Source organism: Crocodylus porosus, unplaced genomic scaffold, assembly GCF_001723895.1.
Source record: "Crocodylus porosus isolate Cpor-Errol unplaced genomic scaffold, CroPor_comp1, whole genome shotgun sequence".
NCBI classification, from domain to species: Eukaryota; Metazoa; Chordata; order Crocodylia; family Crocodylidae; genus Crocodylus; species Crocodylus porosus.
In genome coordinates this window covers 1,581,282-1,605,505 of record NW_017728932.1, presented here as the reverse complement: position 1 = coordinate 1,605,505, position 24,224 = coordinate 1,581,282, and the positions used below count along the sequence as shown (strand labels likewise).

General features: G+C 47.4%; 1 protein-coding gene across 11 annotated transcripts in view; it reads right to left on the bottom strand.

Annotated features, from left to right (window-relative positions):
- DTX2 (deltex E3 ubiquitin ligase 2) overlaps window positions 1-17,469 on the bottom strand; it is a 60,522-nt gene extending 43,053 nt beyond the window's left edge. For all 11 annotated transcript variants that reach the window (XM_019545395.1, XM_019545396.1, XM_019545397.1 and 8 more), the window contains exons 1-2: window positions 17,080-17,469; window positions 9,760-10,366 (exon numbers count right to left, since the gene is read on the bottom strand). In XM_019545395.1, the coding sequence (XP_019400940.1) occupies window positions 9,760-10,366; window positions 17,080-17,359 (887 nt within the window). In that variant the 5' untranslated portion in view covers window positions 17,360-17,469. The remainder of the gene's footprint in view (window positions 1-9,759; window positions 10,367-17,079) is intronic.
- Window positions 17,470-24,224: the final 6,755 nt, after the last annotated feature.

The window sequence follows — 24,224 nt, the reverse complement described above, 5'->3', positions numbered from 1 at the left end:
TTTGGTGAGCCACGGAGGCTTGTGTGCTCTCCTGCTCCCTTTGATCCTCGTTGGGATTACCTTCCTTTGGGCTTGGAGGATTGTCTCCTTAAGGAGCAACCACTCTCCTTGGACACCAGGCTCCCCTCCCCTCCCCTCCGGGACCTCAGCGCTTCTCCAACTATCCTCCTTAGCTCGTTGAAGTCTGCCCTCCCAGTGATGAGTTACTCCAGGGATTCATTTGGCCCAGGCTGCATTACACATTAAGAAAGCAGCTGCCTCTACGCTGTTGGTTTTTATTACATGCAGGATGCTTCTAAGTGTTAGCAATTCATTCCTCTCTGGAATTAGCCCAAGTGATGCAGAGAATGGTACCGTTCTGCAGCTCTCATCACTTTGAAATCCACCCTTTCCCACTTGTGCTGTTATCTTCAGACAGTAACTAAAATCACTCCAGGAGCTCTTCTCTGATTACTCTGAGTCAATCCATAACTTGAGGGACTTTGTGGGAGCTGCACCTCCCATATGAAAGAAAAATGCCATCTTCCAACCTCCAGTGAAACTAATCTATTTCACTGCTTAATGCCAGCTTCTCCCAATACTGCTAACTAATATTAGACTTCACATGCCCTACAAAGTCCCATATCTCAAAGGTAACAAAGGCTTATTCTTGCTGTATAGAGAAAAACAAATATGTTATAACAGCGTTTCAAACCCAAATATGTTTCAGGTGTGAAACGGACTTTATTTCTGTCTATGCCTGCAAGATATAGATGTTCTGCAGCACTATCCCTTATGGTGAGGTATACAGCTAGGAGCCCTAGTCATAAGCCAACACCAGCCACAACCTTTACAACCAAGTAAGGATTTGCAGGTGCAGCTCCTTTCTAGCAGTAATATTTCTTTCCCTTCCTAATAGGAAATGGCACCTTCCCCTGAAATTGCAGCTAGGCTCATTGCTGGAGTTGGCAATCGGACTTGAACTCCTGGTACAGAACTGGAAATACCGAGGTGAAAAAACAAACTTTGGCTCTCACTCTGAAGAGCCAAATCTCTTGTAAAGGTGAGTCAATGTCATAAAACCAAGTTATAGCAAACACGTCGTGCGTCACATCTTAGAAGCATCAGCAGAGCTGTGTATCGGAAGATCCCACAGACACCTGACACTTCCCAGGGTAACAAGTCTCTCATTTTTGCAGACAAAATCAGCCAAAACACTTTGAGTGTTCTTTGGAACTTGCCAACTGGAAAAGAGAAGACCCACACTGACAGTAATGGAAGAAAAACAAGCATTATATGGAGGGAGAGAGGGAGAACACTTACTATGGGAGAACTGAGTGTATAAAGTAACCCAGGAATGTCCCGGCTAGAAGCCAAATGAAACACACTGCTAGAGGCAGCTGCTCAGGTTTCTTCTAATTCACGGTTATTAGAAGATTTTCTGTTGGAATATGGTATTTCACAGGCCTGAGAATGTAACTCTGGACAGATGCCATTATGCTGGGCCAGCACCATTTCCAACTCTAATCCAGTAGGTAGAAAGTAAAGGGACAACCACATGGGGCTGTTTGCTTGTGTTAAAAAGTCCCTTTCGCACACTGTGTTCCAACTTGCTGCTACTGAAGGCCACTTCTGCTTTGAACCTACATCTGAAGGAATAACCATTCTTTGGAGGGTACAAACAAGGCATCAGGCACACTAACAGCAATGTACTAATCCTTCCTCCCAAAGACAAGGTGTTTGGGCTTTGTCCTTAGCTTTAACACCCTCTTCCTGACCATATTTGGACCTACATATATGCATACACATAAAACATGGGTGCATTACAGAGCTTCTGCCACTATTGCTAGGCTGGAACAAATGTGTCAACAGAGCACCACACAGGAGACGTATGGCAGCAGAAACAGTTTTTGTGCTGACAGAGTTGCACCACATCCCTGAAGGACATGACCTAAAACAGCGGAAGGCCTCTTCTTCTGTGGGTATCCACACTGGGATTTTGCCAGCCTAGTTCCATTGGCAAGGGGTGTGACCTTTTTCAAACCCCAGTGGACAAAGCTTTACTGGAAAAATGTGTAGTGCAGAGCGGACTGTGCTCTCTCCCAGACCTGTCTATAGGAATGTGACAGGTCTAGATTTTTGTTCCCAGCTCTTGTAGGTACTACCCAGTCTACCCCATCTCCTACTTCTCTCCTGCCACTATTTGATGGGACCTGGTGTGTATTTAGAGGGCGGCTGCTGTTGAGACAGGGATAGGGCTGTCCTGGGCACCTTAGGACTATTACTGCCATCCTTGCTGGCCCCCTCACCACACCCGTGCCTCCTCATGGTCCCCTGCCTGCCTCTTTGTAGAGACTCTCCTTGCACGCTTTCTCTTTCTCTACACAGAATCAATACTGGGCACCTCACACCCCAACACTTGTTTGGGCTTCTACCTTTTTGGCTTTGATCCCTTTTTCTCTAGCAGAAACCCCTCAAATTCAGGTCCACTAATTTGGGGCCTGGCTCTCCAGGCCTCAGTTTGGGTGCCTGTCCCGTACCCTGCCTGTGGTCTCCTCTGCCCCTACAGCCACTCCAGTCTAAAACTAAAATAAAAATGCAATCAACCACTTGAAATGCAAACTCTCCAAGTCCCTCTCTCTGGGTTATCATCATCAGGGATCTGGATTTTCTAGGTTTAAAAATCCCTAATTCTCTGATAAAATATCCCAAATTCTGATTAAAAAGTGATTGTGGGGATCCCATATCAGATCCCACTGCATCTTCACTTGCACATTCACCAGGGGCCTAAAGGAAAAAAAACTGGGTTCAGAATAATCTACTAGACCCTCACATCTCTTGCCCACCTTGCTATCGTTCTTCATTATTTACAAAAAACTTTAAATCCCCTATCAATTCTTTATTAGCTCTCATATACTTTTGAGAGTTTTTTTGCATCTGACTCAGCTTGGACAATTAAACTAGCCCAGTCAAGCAGAGGTACACCGATACATCGGTCCCATACAGGATCGGCACCGATATAGGGAAAATTGACAATACTGGAAGTCAGCTTTTTTTCCCCGATGTGGCTGATAATGTAGCCGATAAAGGCCCTGTGTATATGCACAGCTGCAGCACGTACACAGCCAGGAGCACAGCCTGGTGGCTTGGACAGCATCTGGCTGATAAGTCTGTGGTGAGGGAGGGAAGGGGCATGGAGGGGGTGCAGTTCAAGGCCCCCTACGGTGAGGGAAGGAGTGGGGTGGGGCAGGTGCTACTCAGCTGGGACATGGGATGGAGCCGCAAGCGGCTCATCCAAAGGGTGCGGGGTGAGGGACGCAGCTCCCACCACTGCGCGCACTCCAGGAGGGCATGTGCCCCCAGATCTGCAGAGAGGGCGGGGTGGGGCAGGCTGCTGCCACAGGCTGGGACCGGGGCTTTGCTGGGCTCTTCCAGGGCGGGGCTGCGCTCGGGGCAGGTGGTGCTGGAAGGGGGAGTTGGGGGGCAAATTTTGGGGTGGCTGCAGCCCCCCACGTAGCCCCCCTCCCAGAGCCACTGCTGCCCGCCCCAAGCGCAGCCCCAGCCCAAGCCCCTGCTGGAAAGAGCCCAGAGCAGCCCCAGCCCACAGCAGCAGCTGCCCTCGTGCTGCACGCAGATCCAGGGGCACATGCCCCCCCATGGCGCATGCAGGGCGAGAGCCGCCCCCACCCCCACCTTGGATGAGCTGCTCATGGCTCCATCCTGTGCCCCGCCCTGGCTGTGCAACGCCTGTCCCTGCCCTACTCCCTCCCTGAGGGGGCCTCAATCTGCCCCCTTCAACTCCCATGCCCCTTTCCTCCCCCCATACCAGACTTACCAGCCAGACGCTGGCTTACAAGCTGCCCGGCTGCATATTGGAATTGAATCGGCATAGACCAAAATGGCTCCTTAGAAATTGGCCATCAGTGCACCCCTAGTCAAGCTGCTCTTCATACACTCATGCATATGATGGTTGGTTATAGGGAGGAAATATTTACAGAGCTCTAAAAACGCACGCAGCCCTTTACAAACGTGCCAATCATGCAAAACCTGACTTGGTGAAGTCCTTTGTTTCAAAGGGGCTGCTCACGTGAGCAATAGTTATTGATGTGAGTAACACTTTTCACAGCTGGGCCCACAGGTAAAATATGGACCCTAAAGCCAAAGATCTTTCCCTATACTGCAAGAGAAGATTCAAATCCACAGCAGTGAATGGTCACTAAAAGCAAGGCAAAAACTAGCATTTCTACCCGTCCCAGTTTTGGCAATTTCTTTAACATATGACTGTAAAAACTATTCAGCTCTCATGTGAGCATTTTTCACCTCTAGGTCTCAAAGTATTTTGCACAGGTATGTCGATAATGAGTTTTGCTGTGGAGAAACTGAGGCAAGAGTGACCTACCGAAGGTAATGCTGGAACTCAGGGGCAGAGATGGGAAGAGTCAAAGTGTCTCCTGACCTCCCACGCTTGAGGAACTGCTTTACAGACTACCTGAAGTGTGAAAGACTGGAGCTGCCCTGAGCTGTGGCTGCACCTGTTCTGGCACTGTGACAGCCCGCAGCTGATGGAAATGAACATTTTGAGCATCTGAAATGCACTGACCAGGCTTAGCAAGTGTCTTCCCTTTTATTTCACGTAAAGGCAAGCAATACCAGAGTAGAGGCTTAATAGGAATTGACTGACAAAGTAATTGAGACTGTCTGCAGTAGATCACATTGATTCCACAAGTGATTAATTCCACTACTTTACTTTACAAACATCCATTTCCAAGCAACAAACATATGGAAAACTCCAGATTCTCCCCAACCCATGCTTAAAGCAAGCTTTGGAACCAATTTCTGAAATGGCTGCTGTTATGTTGCAATCCCTCCTGAGCTATCGTCTCCCTGCTGAGAAAATCAAAGCTTATCTCACTGGACCTCCCAGCACAACACCTAGAGCAGGACAGAGAAAATTCACCTCCCCTGAGAAGTGTTGTAAAATCAGAGCGTTCCCAAGATGACGGTAGCTTGGTCCAATTGCCTCATGTTTTTCCTGAAAGGCCCCGAAAGCTCTTGGGTCCACAAGAGGAGACAAGCAGAGCTGGACTTGTTTGGCTTAGCGCACTGGAGGCAGAGAGGGCATTGCTCCAAGTACAGGGAGAGGAAAGAGTTATTTAAGCTAAAGGACAAAGTTGGAGCAAGAAAAATGGGTACAAACAAGTCATGAACAAACATAGGTAGGACAGGAGCAGGTTTTGTACCAGAGCAGTAAGGCTCTGAAACAACCCTTCTACTGGGATTAGCAGTGGAGACAAACCACTTAAGATGATCTAATGTGGACCTAGATCACTTTATGAATAGGATATTCCAGCATTGCCACCTTTACAGCATGGAGCTGGACTAAATGAACCAGGAGGTTTCCTCCAGCTCTGCATGTCCAAGACTGCCAAGATGGCAGCATCCCATCCAATCACTTGATCTGATTCAGAGACTTTAGGGAAACCCTATTCAGCGGCTGACTAGTTTTTGCTACTCAATGCAGCAAGCACAAAGCAGTGGGGGAGGCTTTCTTCCAATACAATCTAACTGTCCATCAGGGACTTCTTAAGAAACAGAGTTAGAGATCACTCCAGCTTTCAAAAATGTCTCATTTCTTTCATTACTGGCATGGGAATGGGTGGAAGTCTTATCAGTTGAAGAGCAGAGGGCAGGAAATCTCATATAGCATTAGGACTTGAACAGTTACCACTTAATGAAGCAGCCCACAGGAATCACAAGGTCTCAATGCTACTTCTAATGGTCAAAAATGACTGTGTGACCTGGGGCTCATTGCAATCTTTGCATGTCTCCCTTTCCCTCATCAGTAAAAGGAAGCTAATACATTCTTCTGAGAGCAATGGGAAGCCTTAGTTCTTCCCTGTTCGCAAAACTTGTGTGTGAAAGGCCCTTTACAAGGAACACCATGAACCAGCAGCTCATATTGCGATTACCTACAAAGGAAAAGCTGCCAAGGATGTCTGAATGTGTTTGGAGAGAGGGGAGGAAGGCAGTTTCTTCCATTTGCAGAACCCACCCAGTCATGCTGACATGGGTGCTCCTGTGAGGGAGCAAAAAATGGGCTATGGCACAAAGCTTTTATAAAGTAAAGTAATAGAGCAGAAAAGAAGCAAGAAGGTTACTGATACTGAGAACAGGGCCAAAAGCCACAGTGTTGGCCTGGCACCTTCTAAATCAGGGGTCAGCAACCCCTGGCACGCGTGCCGAGCATGGCACACAAGGCCATTTTGCTTGGCACACCACTACCAGCTCAGGCTCTAAGCAGCTGCTGCCAGCCACAGAGCCCAGGCTGCTCTACGGGCCGGCTGCAGCTGGGAGGCTGCAAACAGCTGCTCCGGGCTCCCACATGTTGGCACTGTGGCACCTTCCAAGGTAGACAATGTGGTTTTTTCAGCACTCCGGCCAAAAAACGTTGCCTACCCCCGTCTAAAGTGTTAGTAGGTCAGGGAAAGGGGATATAAACACAACCCACTGAGTCACTGAAGGTAGTAGGTATGGTTGGTGAACGCAGACTGGTGGGGAAATGGCGCATCCCATGGGGCGGGGGGGGGGAGGTTGCAGCTGGTCAAGAGCAGGGGGGTTTCAGCTTCCCCGCTACTGGCCGGAGTACCCAGCCAGCTGCAAACGCCCCCCAGCAGCTGGCTGGGAACCCACAATAAGGAGGATTTTAGCCAATCACAGGCCAGAAGGATCAAGCGGGGTCAAATTCTAGTTCGGGACATATGATCAACTGCAGAGCAAGCCTTCCATACACACCACACCCTCTCAAGCAGCCTGACCCCATCCCAAAGTCCAAGCCATAAAATGACTTCAGAAAAAAGGCTCAGAAAAAGCAAGCCCAAAATAGAAAACTTTTGCAAAGGGAGATTCTATCTGGAATGGAATCAATTGTGGCTCTGCTGCGTGTCTAGTCTGGCTCTATCATAAATAATGCTTGTGGCATCAGAGCATAAGTAAAATAAATCAGCTCCATGCTTGTCCAACATGAACTCACTCTGCATTGCCCCCATCCCCCTCTCACTGAGCTAGATAAATTCAGCACAAGTGTCACATCACTGACTCCAGATATAATACATACATAACTGGTTCAGTGCCTTTAAAAGCACATGAAGATACAACTGGATTTGTGCTTTTTTAAAATCGTTTTGGCTGGAGTAAAGATTTGTAGAGGGTCTTTCTATTAATAAAAATGTTGTTTGTTCTTCTTTTACTCAAAACTATCAAAATGGCTTCCCTGGTTTTGCTGGAGGATTCACTGCAGTCCCAGATGCAGCTCTCTCAGACCTTAACTGAAGGAGTGTAGTTTTTTCTGCACAAACTTCTTTATGATTAACTGTTTATTAATCGTTTGAGTTGAATGGGTGTTAACAAACGTTAATGTTTCTACCACCTGAATAAAAGCTTCCTCTTCTTCCAGCACCCACTTTTCACTTCCTAGATTCCGCAGCAGCATCTGAACTCTACTAGGTTCTCCAGGCCAGAGGATCTTAGAGATTTCCAAGTACACAAAACCTGGCTTTCTAATGTGAAAAAACAAGGGAAAGGTCCAGAGAGAGGAGCAGCATCTTCCAAGACTGCTTTATCTATCACCAAAGAAGGTATAAGCCTATGCTCCCCCTTCCCTCCACTGTATCAGACCCTGGTTCTGACTATCTGTCCCACTGGCTTCATCCCCCTCCCCTGGTGAATGCCAGCTCTTTTTTTTTTTTTTTTTTTTTACCAAAAAAAAAAAAAGGAGTGAAAACTAAGACGCAATTCTTGTCGTAAAGAACTCAGAAAGACCACAAATAAAGCAGAATGTCTGTGACACTATGGAATCTTATTTGAAGTCTCTGACGCAAGGCAGCTCTGACACACTGTAATTACAGCGTGTTGGAAGAGACTCCATTAATCGCTCCAGCAGATTCCAGCATACATGTATCAGTGTCCCCATGTTGAAAAATGGCAGCAGGAGCTGCTTTTATTAAAGCACTCCATCCCCCACGCCCAGAGCACATATATAAGCACCCTCTGGAGTTCTCATGAATGGATCTGTGTCATCCTGGTGCGAAGTGGCCAGTGGTGTCCCTCAGGGATCCATGCTTAGACTGGTGCTTTTCAACATCTTTATCAATGATTTGGATGGGGGAGTGAAAAGCTTGCTGGCCAAGTTCATGGATGACACCAAGTTATGGGGCGGCGTGGTCACGCCAGAAGATAGGTTGCAGATACAGACGGACCTGGACAGGCTACAGACTTGAGCAGACTGGAACCAGATGAAGTGTAAGGTGCTCCATCTGAGCGCAAACAACACTCAACACACATACAGGCTCGGTGGGGACAGCTTGACTCGCACCACGGCCGAAAGGGACCCAGGGGTAATGATCAACAATTGCATGAATATGAGCCGTCAGTCCGATGCGGTGGCTAGCAGGGCAAATAACACGCTGGCATGCATCAAACAATGCATCTTGTGTAAAACTAAGGAAGTGATACTCCTGCCATACTCAGCACTGGTGAGACTGCAGTTGGAGTACTGTGTCTAGTTCTGGGCACCGCACTTCAATAAGGACATGGAAAAACTTGACAGGGTCCAGAAAAGAGCCACCCGTATGATCAGGGACTTGCAAGACAAGCCATACGAGGAAAGGCTGAGGGACTGGGCCGCTTTAGCCTAAAGAAGTGAAGGTTGAAAGGGGACTTGATAGCAGCTTACCAGTATATCAGAGGGGTGCATCAGGAGCTCAGTGAACAACTGAGCACCCCTGGGGAAGACCAGGGCCAACGGATACAAACTCCTGGAAGGCTGCTTCAGGCTTAATACCAGGAAAAACTCCTTCACAGTCAGGGTGTCCAGACTGGGGAATAAACTCCATCCACAGGTGGTGCAGTCACCTACCCTGGAGGTTTTCAAGAGAAGACTGGACAGTCAACTTGCTGGGATCACTTGATCCCAGTTATCTTCCTGCCTACAGCAGTGGGGCTGGACCCAATGATCTGTAAGGTCCCTTCCAGCCCCTAACAATCTATGAATAATGTTTTGGTGTTTGTACACCTAACAGTGCTAACTCTGAGTGGCACCCTTAAAAAGATCTCATGACACACAAGGGTGTGGTAACATCCCAGCTGTGAATCACTGATCTCGACTCAAATGCCCACTAGGTGGTGAATGCATTCTAGGACAGAGGTAAGCAATCCCTGGCATGGGTGCCAAAGTGTGGCACATGTAGGCATTTTGCTTGGCTTGCAAGCTGCTAGGGACCCAATCCTTGTTGTGGAAGTGCAGTACTGGTCCCTTCCCCACCATCCACCTTGAGGCAAGCGTACGCTCACTAGCAACAGAACAGGCCAGGGCTCTGCAAATCCCAGTGCAGCTGCTTGCACCCTCCCTATTGACTGCTGCAAGCAAGCCAGGATCTGTGGCAGGGGCCTGCCCAAGCCTAGGACAGCTGTGGCAGGGAGCCGGGAGGCTGCAAGCAGCTGCCCTGGTGTCTGCAGAGCCCCAGCCTGGCTCATTGGTAGTGGTGGGTGCACATGTACCTCAGGGTGCACAGTGGGGAAGGGGCCGAGGCTGCGCTGCCACAACAAAGATCAAGCCTCTCATGGCTCCCCTGCCATCCACCCCTGGCATGCCAACACCTTACAAGTTGAAGTTGTGAACGTTTTTGACACTGCCCAAAAACGTTGCTGACCCCTTGTTCTAGGACATTAGCTACTGTTCCATCAAACCACTTGCTGTGTTTTATACTCAATTAGATGACATACCTGACACCATTTGATATGGGCTGTCCTGTGCTTGGGCCTCCTGTGCTGGGGCCTCCCATGCTGGCAGGCTGAGGCAATGCCCATGCACCAAGTGTGTTCAGTCTTGAGGTTGACCTCGATCCAGACAACGCTGGCTTGTTATAGGGCACGAAGCCAAGACCGGAAGAACTTACTGCTGTTGTCCTACTTGAAACCTGAGGTACACCTGAGGAGCTGGGTAGGTTTATGGAGTGCCGATACCGCGTAGTGATAGGGCCAGTCCCACTATTCAACAAACACTGCTGGCAAGAGCAAGCCGTGCTCGTGTGAAGAGGTCCTGTGGCAGCAGTCACTGGATAAGGAGTGTCCAAGCGCCTCTGGATGCTCCGGCGGTAGAGGGTGGTCTTGTTGGTCTGGACTTGGGATATTAAATTGATGTCATAGTTGTAGCCTAGGGGCCCAAGGTCCACATGTTGATGGCCACTGGAATAGGCTTGTTCCAGGAACACACAGACATTCATCTCATATGGCGACCAGCCACCCTCATCGTTTTGCCACTCCCAGATGACCCCCTGCCCAGCAGCGGAGTCCTGAGGAAAGAGGTGTCTACGGACTGCTCGCATCGTCCCTGTATTAGGAGAAAACACAGATAAAGCCAGAAGATAAGTAAAGAAAACTTGAAGACTTGGCAACTTAGTAACTACAGAGACTTGACATAAGCACCCAAGGGAATTAAGCACCCAAACCCTATTAGAGCCGTCTTGGGAGACTGAATCTACCACGCCACCAAAAATCATGATGAAGGACAACGAGACTTTTTTTTGACTGACAAAAGGCTGCCACCCAAGACTTGCTGTGCGCATCAGATGTGGTCTTCTAAAAGTTGATTTATATGGAGACATGCACTGAAATGACCTCTTGGCTCAGCACAGCAAAGCAGTTTTTTTTAGTTTTATATGTTGTCAATAGAGAGTTAAAGGGAGAGGCAGAAGCCAACCTGGGAAAGCAGCTTTGGAAAGTCTAGAGAAAGCAGCTGTTCATACAAAGGGAAGAGGAACAAAACCAGAGTTGCTGGCTAAAGGGCTATTTTAAAACAGCAGTGGGAGCTCAGAGCTGAAATCTGCTCAGGTACCAAAAGCTCTGCTTCCTGGTTGCTCTCTGCAGCTGGGAACAGACAGAATTAAGCTGAGAAGTACATTCCTCTTTGTTACTTTTACCTTTTTCTAGGCATTAATGAGGGGAAAGCAGCCAACAAACAGGAGAAATTAAACCTCGACAAAATGTCTGCCAGCACCAGAGACCAAACAGCTTCTTCTCCTCCTGGGAAAATCTCCAGCTCTTTTAGGAGATCAAGGCATGAAAATCTCTAATGCTAGTGGGTGTGAGGATGCAAACAGATGAAGACCAGGAATGTGTCAAAAAAGGATCCAGGAAGAAGGCTTTTCACAGAATCTAACATGCACATAGGAACACTTCTAAAAGCATCATGGTAGCTCAGGACCCCAAGTTTCATTATCCAAGGTGACTTGAGACTTGTTTATGCAGCAGTCAGAGAAATGTCGGCAGTCTCCATCTGCACAGAAGTATCATATCGTTGCCTGCAGCTAATGGAGTCGAGCATGAAATTTAATTATACTTAACACCCAGCAAGTGTATTTAGGAGGAGCAAGATAAATTAGCCTACAATGAGCATCATGCTGGTGTATCTAGGCTACCAGTGGTGCCTAAACAAACTTATTTAAGCTAGGTCAGGTATCTACACTACCATGCAGCCCAGATGCATCTTAAGGCACTTAGATGATGAAAGTCACTGGAACTTGGGATGAAATTACACCATATACTTAAACCATACTAATGGCACTTAATATGTGAAGGTCCATGTTTTAAAGCTCATTGACTCATACTAAGTGTCCTTGAGAACTCAAGTTATGCTGCTTCAGACGAAGGTTAACTCTTAGCAATGCTACCTAGCTCACGTTAGGGCAACTTCAGGCTGCTCCACAGAGATAGAATAAGCAATTTGTAGTCCTCCAGCACCACTCTGAACTCTTGCCTGCCACCCCTGACCAGGGACAGAGCCTAAGATTGGTATCCTGGATCCTAGCCATCACCCCCTCTTAATGGTAAATCAAAGTTGCGCAGGGAAGAAATGGTATTGACCAGGGGTGCTCAACCTCTAGCCTGTGGGAAATCCAGGCTGTGATGCTGTGTCAAGTGGCCTGTGGGACTCCCCATGGTCTGGATATTTGGCAGATGGGGAGTGGTGCCAAATCTCCAGACACATGGGGAGCCCCAAGCCCTGTGCACTGGATCCAGCATCCAGTCCCAGCATGCAGGGCCAAGTGGAGGTGGCACCAGGCCTCAGTGCTCGCTCCCCATGTGGGTGGGCTGTTAGGGGGAGGCTCTGGGCCCCTGGAAACCAATCTTAACATGCAGGAGGCAGAATGGGGTTATGCTAGGCCCCAAAGCCTAAATCTGGCCTGCAGACAGGCCCCATACCACTCATCTGGCCCATGGAGCCACAAGGTTGAGCACCAGTGGTATTAACACTTAACTTGCCACTGTTCACAGCATGTTCTAACTTAATCCTTGCTTAACAAGCCATGGATTTAGTATGGTTTACGTGTAACATAGAGGGCATTTTTACATATGTTCCTGATACAGTGCTGGAAGCAGGTGTATTAGTGGTACAGCATGCGTCAGTGCTGAGAAAATACTGGCAGTGCGTTGAACTAAAGTACACTGAACGTGTTTTAGTTTAAAGCACACCACCGCCATTTTCTCAGTGCTGATGTGCGCTGTGCCACTAATACACACGATGCTCGTCGATTTATGTGCTCGAGCAGACTCAATTAATCATGTCTGCTCTGATGCGTTGTTGAAGCAGACTCCCCACGTATGTGCAAGTGCTGTAATTTCTTGTTTAGACTCAGGTCCCAGTAACACTCAGTTTCCTCCTGTGTATCTACTTTGAAGACAGAATATGGTGATTTTGAAAATATTACTTTTAGTTGCATGGGCAAGATGCATCTTCCTATTTTTTACTGTACTTTGTTGATTTTGGGATAGTGCTTATTTGGTTATAATATACCAACAAGACCCTGCACAGAAATGCAGAACTGTTCTGGTGACTCATGGTAACCAGACCAAGTCGATCCAATTTATTCTTCAAAGCTAGAACAAAGTCTGAGAAGCTCTTGCAGGTAAAAGAGCTAAAAGAATGGGAATAAGAGGGTTTACATGAAATTGCCCACAATACTCAAGCTAAAGTTTGCATGTGTAAATACAGCAGACTTCACTTATATGTATACTGAAGAAAGGCACCATGGCTTCGCTGCATTACAAAATGCTGGCCCCAGGTCCTTGCCTGCTCCTCACACTGTAGCAAACACTAGCTATCTGCATATCAGCTAAGTGTTAGGCAAGAGCACAGCCACACTGTTTACAATACTTTGTAACCCGAGATACTCTATTTACTGGTAACTGCATCATTGGTAAAATTGACTAGGAGCCATCAAATTCAAAGTTTCTACAGCAACCTTGAACTAACTAGGTCCAGGCAATTTCAAATGGTTATTTGGAGGTGCTCTGAGAAACAAAGAGCCTTAATGAGGCAGGAAAAGTCAGTTCCTCTATTTAACAAACAGTGCTTACATTGGCAGGGTCCAAGTGCACATCCTTTCTTCAGTCCCCAGGCTAAAACAACTATATATATATATATATATATATATATAGTTATATCACAAAGCCCTGACTTCAAATAATGGGGGGGGAGGGCACTCACAGATCCACAGTCCCTTTCATTCAAGAAATCAGAGATGTTTCCTTTGGCATCTCCAAATGAATAATGGTGGATGTCAAGGCAAGTATTACATTGGAGATAGATCACGCTAGAGTGACTAGAGCTACCCAGTTCAATACTCTCCCTACATAGCATCCACTTCTGCCCCTGGAGAAGACAGGCTACTGGGGTAGATGGACCATTTGTCTGACTTACGTTCTTAAGAATTTATGTTCTTTTCAACCATTAAACCTCATGACTCCTACCTCCCCCACCCCCACCCCCAGTAAAGTAGACAGGTATTCTATCCCTTCTACAGATGGGGAAACTTAGACATGAATCAATGAAAGCAAGACTTTTCAGTGAATCAAAAACAGGACTAGACCAGAAAGAACTTAAGGGTTCTCTAGTGCTCCAACTCCTGAATGACACCGCCCAGCACCAACCTCACTAACCTGGGGGGGAGGAATGGGATTCCCAGATACTTTAAAACACTGTCCCCAACAAATAGGACCTCAGGAACACATCTGATCATAGCTCTGTGCTCAGGACCACATATTTTAGATGCTAGATATATGGCTTTGATGGCATAGTAAAATACTGCTTCAAAAGGCAGTACCTCCTTAGTGGAAAAATATTCAAGGAGCACTGTTTATTTGACAATCCTGAGAGCGCTGAAACTCTCAGCAGCACCAGAAAATGTGGGAAATGCTACTTAAAAGCTACTGAAAGCAGAGGAGTTACGGCAACTTCTCCAGTGCTGGACCCAAAACCAGGCTGGACTCTGCTAAGTCAAATCTGGGGTTTAGGAATTCTTGTGGGCCAGATTCTCAGGTGGCATAAAGCAGTGTAAATGAGCTCAGAGGACTGATACCAGCTGGGAAAAAAGAAAAAAAAAAAAAAAAAAAATCAGAGCACACGGCTGAAAGTAGGCTGTAGCCACAACTTTCCAGCTGGTCTCTGCAAATTAACATCTAGTATATGGGAATCTACTGCATGGCACACAGGTGAAGGAATGTATGGGGAGGAAGCCAGAGATGGGATTACAACCTGGAGGCTGGTAAAAACCAAGGGTTTAGGGAGGACAGAGCAAGCCCATCCCTAACAGAGTTTCAACCATGTTAGCTAAAACAGTCCACCATAAGGTCCTAGTGGTGGGAAGGGCTGCTGTGATTCAGCTGGGGTTAGCAGTCAAATCCAATGGTCTAGCAGCCTATAAGGAACACAGAGTATGAGGTGATGGGGCAAAGGGTAACTAGCCTGCAAAGAACAGAGCTGCAGTCCCTTGTAACCAACACTGGGAAGAGGTGGCTTTTGGCATCAGCATTGTGGAAATCCTCCAGCAGTCCTTCTTATCTTGCCCTAATGCTGCTGCTGCCTGCACGCCAACTCCTGAAGCCGGCTTATGACTACTTTCTAGCTAATCTGCCCCGGCTAGCAGCTGTGACTTGCTCCTAATCCAGCATGTGGAATCCGCCTCTGCAGCTGTCACTACACTTGAGCGGACATGCTGGGCCCATGACCACTGGCTTCCTGTTATTCTCCTAGTTTCCTTTGAAAAGCCTGCTTTTGGGTCTCACAGCTAATGGGAAGGCAATGGCCCACTTTTTTCCTAGAAGAGTTTCCAGCAGAGGGTTTTTCACCTCCAGCACGTTCTGAAGGTCAGTCTGAAGGTCACCTGATCACTTAGAAAGGTTGAGAGGCAAGGAGGCTCACACACAGAAACTGGGCTTTGACTCAAACAAGGACAGGAGAAAATAAGAGGTAAAAGCATAAAGAGCACAGAAAAATGCAAAACAGAGCATGTAGCTTTGTGGGGCAAGTAACATATCAGATACCTCCAGCCCTGGCAGTACCCAGTTGGAATCCCAGCAGGGTCCTTTTAAATTTAGCACATCAGCCCTTCACAAACATTTTATCCTGCTGGGGAGACTTTCAGGTACAATTCTCTACCCTGAACTAGCTGTTGCAACATTAAAGACACCATCCCACAGTGACAAAACTCCAGGGACCATGGCCAACATCATCACTCCCCTACCCTAGTGGCTCCACCCCACAGGAAGCAGACACATTTCAGTGGTGCTGCAACAATATAGTTTGCAGAGTGCTTTGGAATCCACTGAAGTGAAAGGGATCTGAGAGATTCGAGACAACAGATGGCACCAGTAGGTGTTTTCATGATTCAGGGTCAGACCATCCTTCTGCTGAGGAAGAATATTCTGTTTATAGGTTGGCTTGAAGGACAGAACTGTTCAATGCCCCTTCTCCAGGCTGCTCACAAAATTAGGCTGCTCTACATTAAGAACTGGACCCACTGCTGAGTGCTGTGAACAGTGACTCATTGCAATGTTGGCACAAATTCTCAGTAGCAATTCAATCCCACTGGCTGTAACTACAGTCAGAAATAGGTGGGTGTGAGTGGGTTTGGAGAGAACTGGCTACCAGTTAGAGCAAGGTTTGAGTCAGGGTACCTGGGTTCAATTCATAACTACACCACTAAGACAGCAATGGAAAGAAGCAGCCACAGTGACCCCTGCCAGAGAATTCTGAGCATCACCCAAACAGGGATGTCCGTGGCCTAAGAAAGCTTGGTACCAAGCCAGTTAGGGCCTTACAGATCTCACTCACTCCACATGACCTGCTAAGGAAGGACCTCACTCAGGACACCTCCTTAGATACACTTCCTCGCTAGGCCCAGCCCAGTCGTAGCTCAGTGACTAATGTTAGAGTTATAAAGCATAACTATGACCCAGGCCTGTTCCTGTGCAGGCTGTGCTGGTGTCTGTAACCATCAGACAGCTGATCAATCAGATGCAGTTGTCAAAAAGATTAGAAAGTAGGAGTCCTTTTCCAGGGCCTTCAAAGTAAATTTGAGGTGCTGCATTAAGCTCCATCCCATGCTGTGAGGAAGGCATTACCCCATCCTATGGATGTGGAAACAGAGGCACAGAAAGGCTCCCATTTCCAAAAGCAGTAATTTATTGTGGGTGTCCAGAACAAGATCTAATTTTCCAGAGGTAAGCAGACACTTAGCAGCTCTCAGGGTGCAGGGAAACACAATGGACCCAAATTGTCTAAGGGTAATTATCTCAACTGAACAGATGTTAAACCACTGGGTTGAGTGACCTCAGGGGCAGAAACTGGGAACAAAACCCAGGCCTCCTGGCTCTTAACCCTGTACCTTACACACAACGGCTAACCTATTGGCCTCCTGGGAGACAGGGAAAACCCCAGGAGAATGAGTGCAAGCAGGCAGCTTTCTACATCACTCTGGGGATCAGGTGTTGGACAGAATCCTGCATGGGGTGCAGAGCCAAGCCCAAACAGCTGGTGCTACAGTCCAAGGGAACAGGGCACTCAAACCACAGCATTTTAATCATAAAGGAGTCCTTTTTATACAGTTCTTCTTGAGTGTGGGTGTGGGTGGGGTGAGGGAGGAAAAGGAGAGCCCTTTGCAAGATCCTGACCCTACAGTCATGTAAGCACAGGCTCCCACTAATGAACTCATTGATTTCCTAAGAGGACAGGACTTGCATGTAGCCAGGCAAGAGATCTTTTACCCGTGTCCTGCCGGAACTGCATCAGGCTTGAGATATCGATGACGTACGGGGCCAACATGGCATCTGCATGGCCCAAGGGGATGCTATTGTTAGCAGGCCCTGGCCCCAAGCGCTTCCCCTTCTGCTGAGAGGCCTGGAAAGACTGTTCGATGTAGCTGCACACGCTCCCTTGGTATGGTCTCCACTTGCCAAATTCATCCTGCCACTCCCACACTGCCACGGCACCAGGGCTGGCACCCCCTGGCACAGGAGCGGAGAGTCCCGACGGTGCTGCTGCCATTGTTCAAGGTCTTACGCTAAAAGCAAGAAGAGCCAGGGAGGTTGACTGGACAGCCCTCAAACCATCCTCTCCAATGGCATCTGTCAGGCCTGCAGAGAGAAGCAAAGACAAGATATGCAAAGTTAAGGAGACCACTCCAGGGCTGGAAGCAAGGGAATGGGAGAAACCCTGTTAAACGGGGGAAGGTCTGAAGTCAGAGGGTCACAGTGCTGAATGATTCGAGAGGCTATGACAGCGGCAAAGCTAGTAAGGTTCAGAACCAACAGGTAAAATGCAACTGTGGGTGCTGCTTCAACCCTTTTGCCAACCCTGGTGGTTTTACAACCAAGCCCTTCCTCTCCACAGCCCCCAGACTTCTAAATTACAGAAGGTCTCTGAAGCAAACACTCTTGGCACTATACGCCACCAAGCACATTGCTGGTGCTTACATAAACAGGTAAAAGGTTCCCAATTTCTGCTTTTCCTTATTTACTTTGCAGTACATTCACAGGCTCAGATCTCAACTCAGAGCCCCCACCAGATCAGCCCTGCAGAGAGGTCTGACACCAGACCAGAACCTGTGAGCAAGACCCTGTACACATGTATCACCAAAAGCATCCCTGCAGCATAGAGAGAACTCTGTCTGTTAATATACAATGCAATTCACAGAGCAAGTCCTCCAGAATGACACAGGCACTTGGGAGCAAATGCTGGGGTTATGGGAGAGCAGGGCCCACTTAAGTCACAGTACAGTCATCTGCTGTCTGGAAGATGTTTCCCATGACAGCTGCTTTATTGAGAGGCTTGAGTGTCTCAGCAGCATCTGTCGGAGGCAGGCAACATCAGGAGAGACATCGCTTTAGGATGGAGGAAGAGCCGTTGCTGCATGTGACACATCCACCAATCAGGTCTGGCTCGTTATTTCAGACTAATCAGAATGGAAGACCAAGGCCACCTCTTGTCTGCATTCCCCAAAGGAGAGCTGTGCTATATGGGGAAGAAAGATAACATCCTTGGTGAAGCCCACATGGGTGACTCATGAACAAGTCCTAGCCCTCTTACCTTGGAATCACTGGTAGCAACTGAAATTCCATCAGAGCGCTGTATGCTAAAAAAGTTCTTGCCCCAGGAATGAGACACGGGTAGCTGGCAATAGCACATCATGCACCAGGGCTGGGTATTCTACTGCGTGGGATCACAGATCACATGAACAAACCCCAGAAACAAAACCCAACACCTACCTCTTGCTAATTCTTTTTACACTGGGTTTCGCACAAGCACCTGGCAATGCTGTTCTGATAAGACGACTGTCATTGTTTCCAAACGAAATTCAAACTGACCTAGCTCAGAGCATGCCTGCAGAGTTTCCCATGCAAGGCTGGTGCACAGCATATGCCCTGCACTCCCCCTAACTAAGGGTTTCTTGCTTGCCACATACTATACCATTAACTCTAAGAACCAGCAGCAAAGCAGGCTGACAGTGGGAGGCTTTGCCTCTGTGACGGAGGCATCGCACCACTTGTTTTTGTTCCTTTTAAAAATATAGTGGCAAAAGAAGGGAAAGAACAATCAAAGCAGAAATAGATCTACTTACATGTCCTCCTTACCCTGTCATCTCCCTCAAAGCACTAATGCCCAAGTGATGTCAGCCTGTTACCTGGTGCACAATAAAATCCTGGCTCACAATTGGCTGAAAATGATCAGGTAGGTACCACTTACTTCTTAGAGGGCTAACAATGCTTTGAGTTTGGGACCCACATTAGTCAATCGGCTCAAGCATGCAAATTAGAGCATCCTGACTGGCTGCAGACAACTTCTGTGTCAATATACATTCACTGCCCAGGAGGTACTGGATCCTATTTCCTGAACTCAGAATCCAACCCTTTAAAAGGGAGGAGGGTCTCAACCTATGCCAAAGTGTGCATCTGGATGAAACTCGAGCCTGCAGCTGTTTGGAAGGATTGTGAAACAATCCATGTGTGTTCCAGGGCCCAGCAAAACACTAAGGTAACCTAAAGATGGAACTGGACACAAGCAATCATGGAACTGAGGACAGTTCTCTTAAAAAACCAGAAACGTTTAGAAACCTGGAAATTCAAAATTAAGTTCACGCACACCTCCTTAACTCTGACCCTGGCCTCCAGCCTACTTCATGAAAGATGGAAGCAGTTTGCAACAGGGTGTGGTAAGAACCTTAAGAAGTTTGTGGTCTCAATATGCGATATATCCACTGTATTAGCATCAGGCACCAGTGGCAACTAAGAATAATGATGCACATATCAATGAGTTTGCACGCTCATCTACAACATGGCACCATGCATCTCCCATGATCTTCTGTACTTGTGTGTCAAGTATTTAATTCTGAATCCAGTCCCGGTGAGATCTACAGCCTCAGACACCGCAGTTACATAGCAGCACAAACTCTCACAGCCTGCTACCTTCTGTTACTCACAGTACTTTTAATCAGCGATTCTGAATCAGGACAATATGGCCACCCTCCTCCCCAATCCAGTGCCCTGCGTCTGTCCCAATGGTGCCCACAGCTGCTCCTATGAGGACTGCTGTCTTGTCCCTGCTGCTCTCACCATGCACCAGTTAGATCAGTGGTTCTTAACATTTTGTTAGCCTCAAGGCAGCCTTCCATATCTTTTCCGAATTTAAACTGTAGCCACAAAATTCAGAAAAGTTATGGAGGGAGGTCTTGAGGCTAAGAAGACTGAGAATCACAGTCTTCAACTGCAGGAAATGGCTGTGCTACCACAGTGTCAAGCACAGTGAAGTCCTCTCCTTGCCAGCAGATCCTAACACGTGTAAAAAAACCAAATGTTCAAACCTGAAATGTTTACATTTGAGTTTGTTCTTCATGATTTATGCTGCTTGATTGTTAGCTTGGGCCCGGTTCCTGAATTCAGCTCTGCCTGTCCCTTGTGACTTAACTGGGCCTTGTGTGAGGACTAATCCACATGGATTTAATTGTGAGATTTGGAGAAGTGAAGGAAGAAAATAGTCTTTGCAAATTTCACCTATGTTTCTACTCATATTCACCTCTGCCTTCCCAAGCTGGAGCAAGGCATTGCTGGGCTGGAGATCACAAGGCTGTAGGAGAAAACCATTTCTAGTCTATGAAAATCTTTCTACTTTCTACTTAAAACCTCTCAACTGCAGCTCTAACATCCAGATGACAGAGTCCCTTTAAGTTTCTGCCAGTGCTAATAAAAACTAAATGGCACAGCAGTATGCACCACAAGCAAAAAAGAAAAAGCCATGGGAACCCTTGATCTGGGCTGTGATTGCAGGCTGTCTTCAAATCCCAACATAAAGGACAGTCTTACAATACGTGAGCCGTTTGAACATGTTATTCAAACAGGAGAGCACCCAGCAAAGAACCGTCAGGCAATAACAACACATTCAGGAAATGGGAGGTCCACAAACAAGGGGCTACAGATAATCACCATGAAGGGATTACATTTGAATTAAGAGACTGCTTTGGCTATGCTAAGTTAGCGGGCTCTCAGGCATCAAGGATTGGCAGCGTAGGTGCATTATACCACTGTGGGTACCCTGTACCTGCTGCAGTTCCAAAATCCCAAAGGGAAGAGCAAGGTCATGAGGTTTAACAAACACCACTGCAAAGCTAATGCAATTTTAGGTTCATTCTGTTCTGAGAATGCAGAAATCCCAGAGCAATCATCAACCCTTGCTCAGAGCAGGCTAGGGGGAGGAGAGGGTACAGCTGCAGAGCATCCTTGGGCCCCTTTTCTGTTCCTGGGCTCCACAGGCCAAAGCAGACCCTGTCAGATCTCCAATTAAGCAGCACAGTGAAACTTACTAGAATCGCATCAGTTCCAGGCAGCCCCGCTGCATCAGGGCAGGCTATACAGCCTCTCTCCATCATCCCCACATCAGCTTTTACTAGAGCCAAAAACTACCTCTTAGAAATACATGTATTCCTGACTCGGGGTTCAGAGCAAGCCAGGGGCTGCCCCAGTCACCTGGTTAGGAATTCATAGATGAGAAAGAAAGACCAATCAAAAACTCGCTCTGGCCTAAGTGTCAGGAGAGCTGGGTTCAAGTCGCTCAGAAAACAAAACAGAAGCACTGAAACAGAGTGAAACATACCCTCTAGATCAGTGATTCTCAACCTTTCTAGACTCTAGGCACACATTGATAGCCTGAAGACACCGCTCAGAAAATGCCAGCTCTTTGTATTCACACTTTCTTTGACTACAGAGAAATAATCGAGCAATCATTTCTGAGTTCTTTCTGTTGCAAAGAACTCCAAAAAAACACAACAGGTCAGAATACCTGTGTTTGCCTTGTGAGTCACGTTTGTACACCTACCAGCACTAATACTGTGTGGCACCCTGTGGCACCTTTGAAAGGATCTCAAGGCACCCCACAGGTGCTGTGGTACCCTGTTGAAAATCACTGCTCTAGGTAAAGCCAATTTCAGCCATGACCCTACACAGAAATTCAGAGGCAAAACAAGTTGGGGGTGATGCTGTCATTTGTTCCAGGAAGTGTGCAAATGGAAGATGAATTTACCCACTTGTGCATGAACTTAATATTCCTGGCAAGATACAGGAAAAGACTGGGCTAGAAGGAAATCAACAACTTGCTAAGTCACAAGAATTAACAGAGCCAAAAGATAGAATAGCACCCATCCAGACCCAGGAGTGGCATTATGTCAGTGACTACAAGGTAACAAGTCCCCGCACCTAGTGCAACAGAGAAATCAAATGAATAGGTTTCTTTCTGGTTTTTGCAGCCAGATTTCAACATGCTTTAGGATGAGTCAGAAGTCCAACACCCATAGGCAGCCTGAGCTTTTGTGTCATCCAACTCGCATCAAATCTTGTCACCTTCCATTACAACATACGCCAGTTTGAAGCCCCGCAAGACACGGGGAGATATAAATGAGACATGGCATGCCACAAATGAGGACACATCACAAGAGATAAACAATACACAGCATTGCTCACATCTGCCGGCATAAATACCATCAAGAAGTTACGATCATCTACAGATCTATCTACAAGGTTCTTTTACAGTGCCAGTCTCAGTCTGACAAGTCAAAAAGAGTTTAAGAAAGTCATGCAGATCTATGTGAATGCTAACAGAAGAATTAACAACTGCCGAGTAAAAGCAGGGGAAGGTCTCACCCAGCCTGATATGAGAGATTAGAGAACCACAAATTCTATTTCGGGACCTTGCAATTACTGTACTTGCAATCTTCACTTCATAATCTGTAGGCAAGTGGATTTGAGATCAGCAGAATGATTTTCCAGCATTAAAGACTTCCTACCATCAGCAATTTATAAACTACAGGAGCTTTAATCAAGATAAGGGACCCCCTGGACAGAGCCCTTTAGGAAAACAGCTGTCAGTTATGATTTAGAGAGATGACAGATAAAGAATGGTCTGTTTCTACAGATGGAGAAATTGAAGCACAGAGCAGTAATGTGACCTGCCTATGATCTCAAAGAAAACAATAGCAAAGCCAAAAATTGAACTCAGTAATTCAGTCTGAAGTTGGTACTTTAACAAACAGGCCTCTTCCCACCACTTTCCACTTTAACCCTAATGGAAGTAAGTGTGATGAATATTTTCTTAAGGTGTTGCTCAAATACAAAGTTAGGGAAGACTGCAGTAAAAACTCCAAGCAGAAGGGACTGTTTGTTCAAAAGCAAACAGCAAGAACCTAAAAGCAAACCAGACCATAGGCAAAACTGAAACTGATACTGCTCAGACAAAGGCCATCAGTGTAAACTACTAAAAGTAAAAAATGGATTGTCAATTCAAGCAGTTTAGGAGACCCAATAACTCTTAGCCACAGCAGGAAGGAAATCCAATTAAAAAATTTCCAGTGGCCCATTAAAGAATCCTAATCAAGGAACCATAATACCTTGAAGGCAGGCACCGCAGTTAAGTGTCAAGGCACACAATTACCTAGGGAGACTGGCCCAAAATTCAAATACTAACCTGGGAACTTGGGTTCAAGTCCTTGCTTAGTGCTGGGTGACCCTAAATAAGTCACTGCATCTCTCTGCCTCAGCTTCCCACTAGTAAAATGGGGGTAAGAGCACTGCTCTACCTCATGAGACTACACCAGAGATTAGGAAGTGATTGCATACTATGACAAGAATACACAAACTTACTGCCAATTCCTAGAGAAGCAGCTCAGACTCCAGCCCCTGCAACCAGACCCACAAACAGGCAGATCCATTCTGGGTCCAGATGCAGGTTCAGAGCCAGGGGTCGGATCCTGCTGACCATACCAGATGCAGTGTTTATCGCCATAAACAGTCCCCTTGTGGCCTACAAGACAACTCCCAGAGCGTGACTGCACTGAACAGGTTTGCTGCTTTGCTGGCTGGGGATGTGAAAACATCGCACCGCTAACGAACAAGTTGCACCGGCATGTCTCGCAATCCAGACCAGGGCCTTGGTAACCAGTGTTCACAGGCTCCAATCCCGAAGATGCGAGAGAGAAATTCCTTAAAGCTGAGACAAAGGACACACTTCAGGAGCCTCCAGGTCACCAGGCTCTGGGTTTTCCAGGAGCACGAGTCTCACCGCACCTCGGGGCATCTGGACCGCGAGAAGCCCGCGTCGCTCCCGAGAGCGGATCCGGGTGCCACTGGCCCAGCTGCTCCGACCCGCCAAGAGCACTGGAGCCGGTGAGAATGCAGTAAAACTCCCCGCTCGTGTCGAGGCCTCAATCCCCATCCAGGGGGAGGCGGACGGCCACGCTGACACCAGCTCCAGGGCCTTGTGCGGCCGCCGCGGAGGGGCACGGGCACGGCTTAGGGCGACCACGGCCCCGGGCTCCCGCGGGAAGGGGTAGGGAGGGGCTTCCAGAAAGCAGCAGGGGACTGGAGGCTGC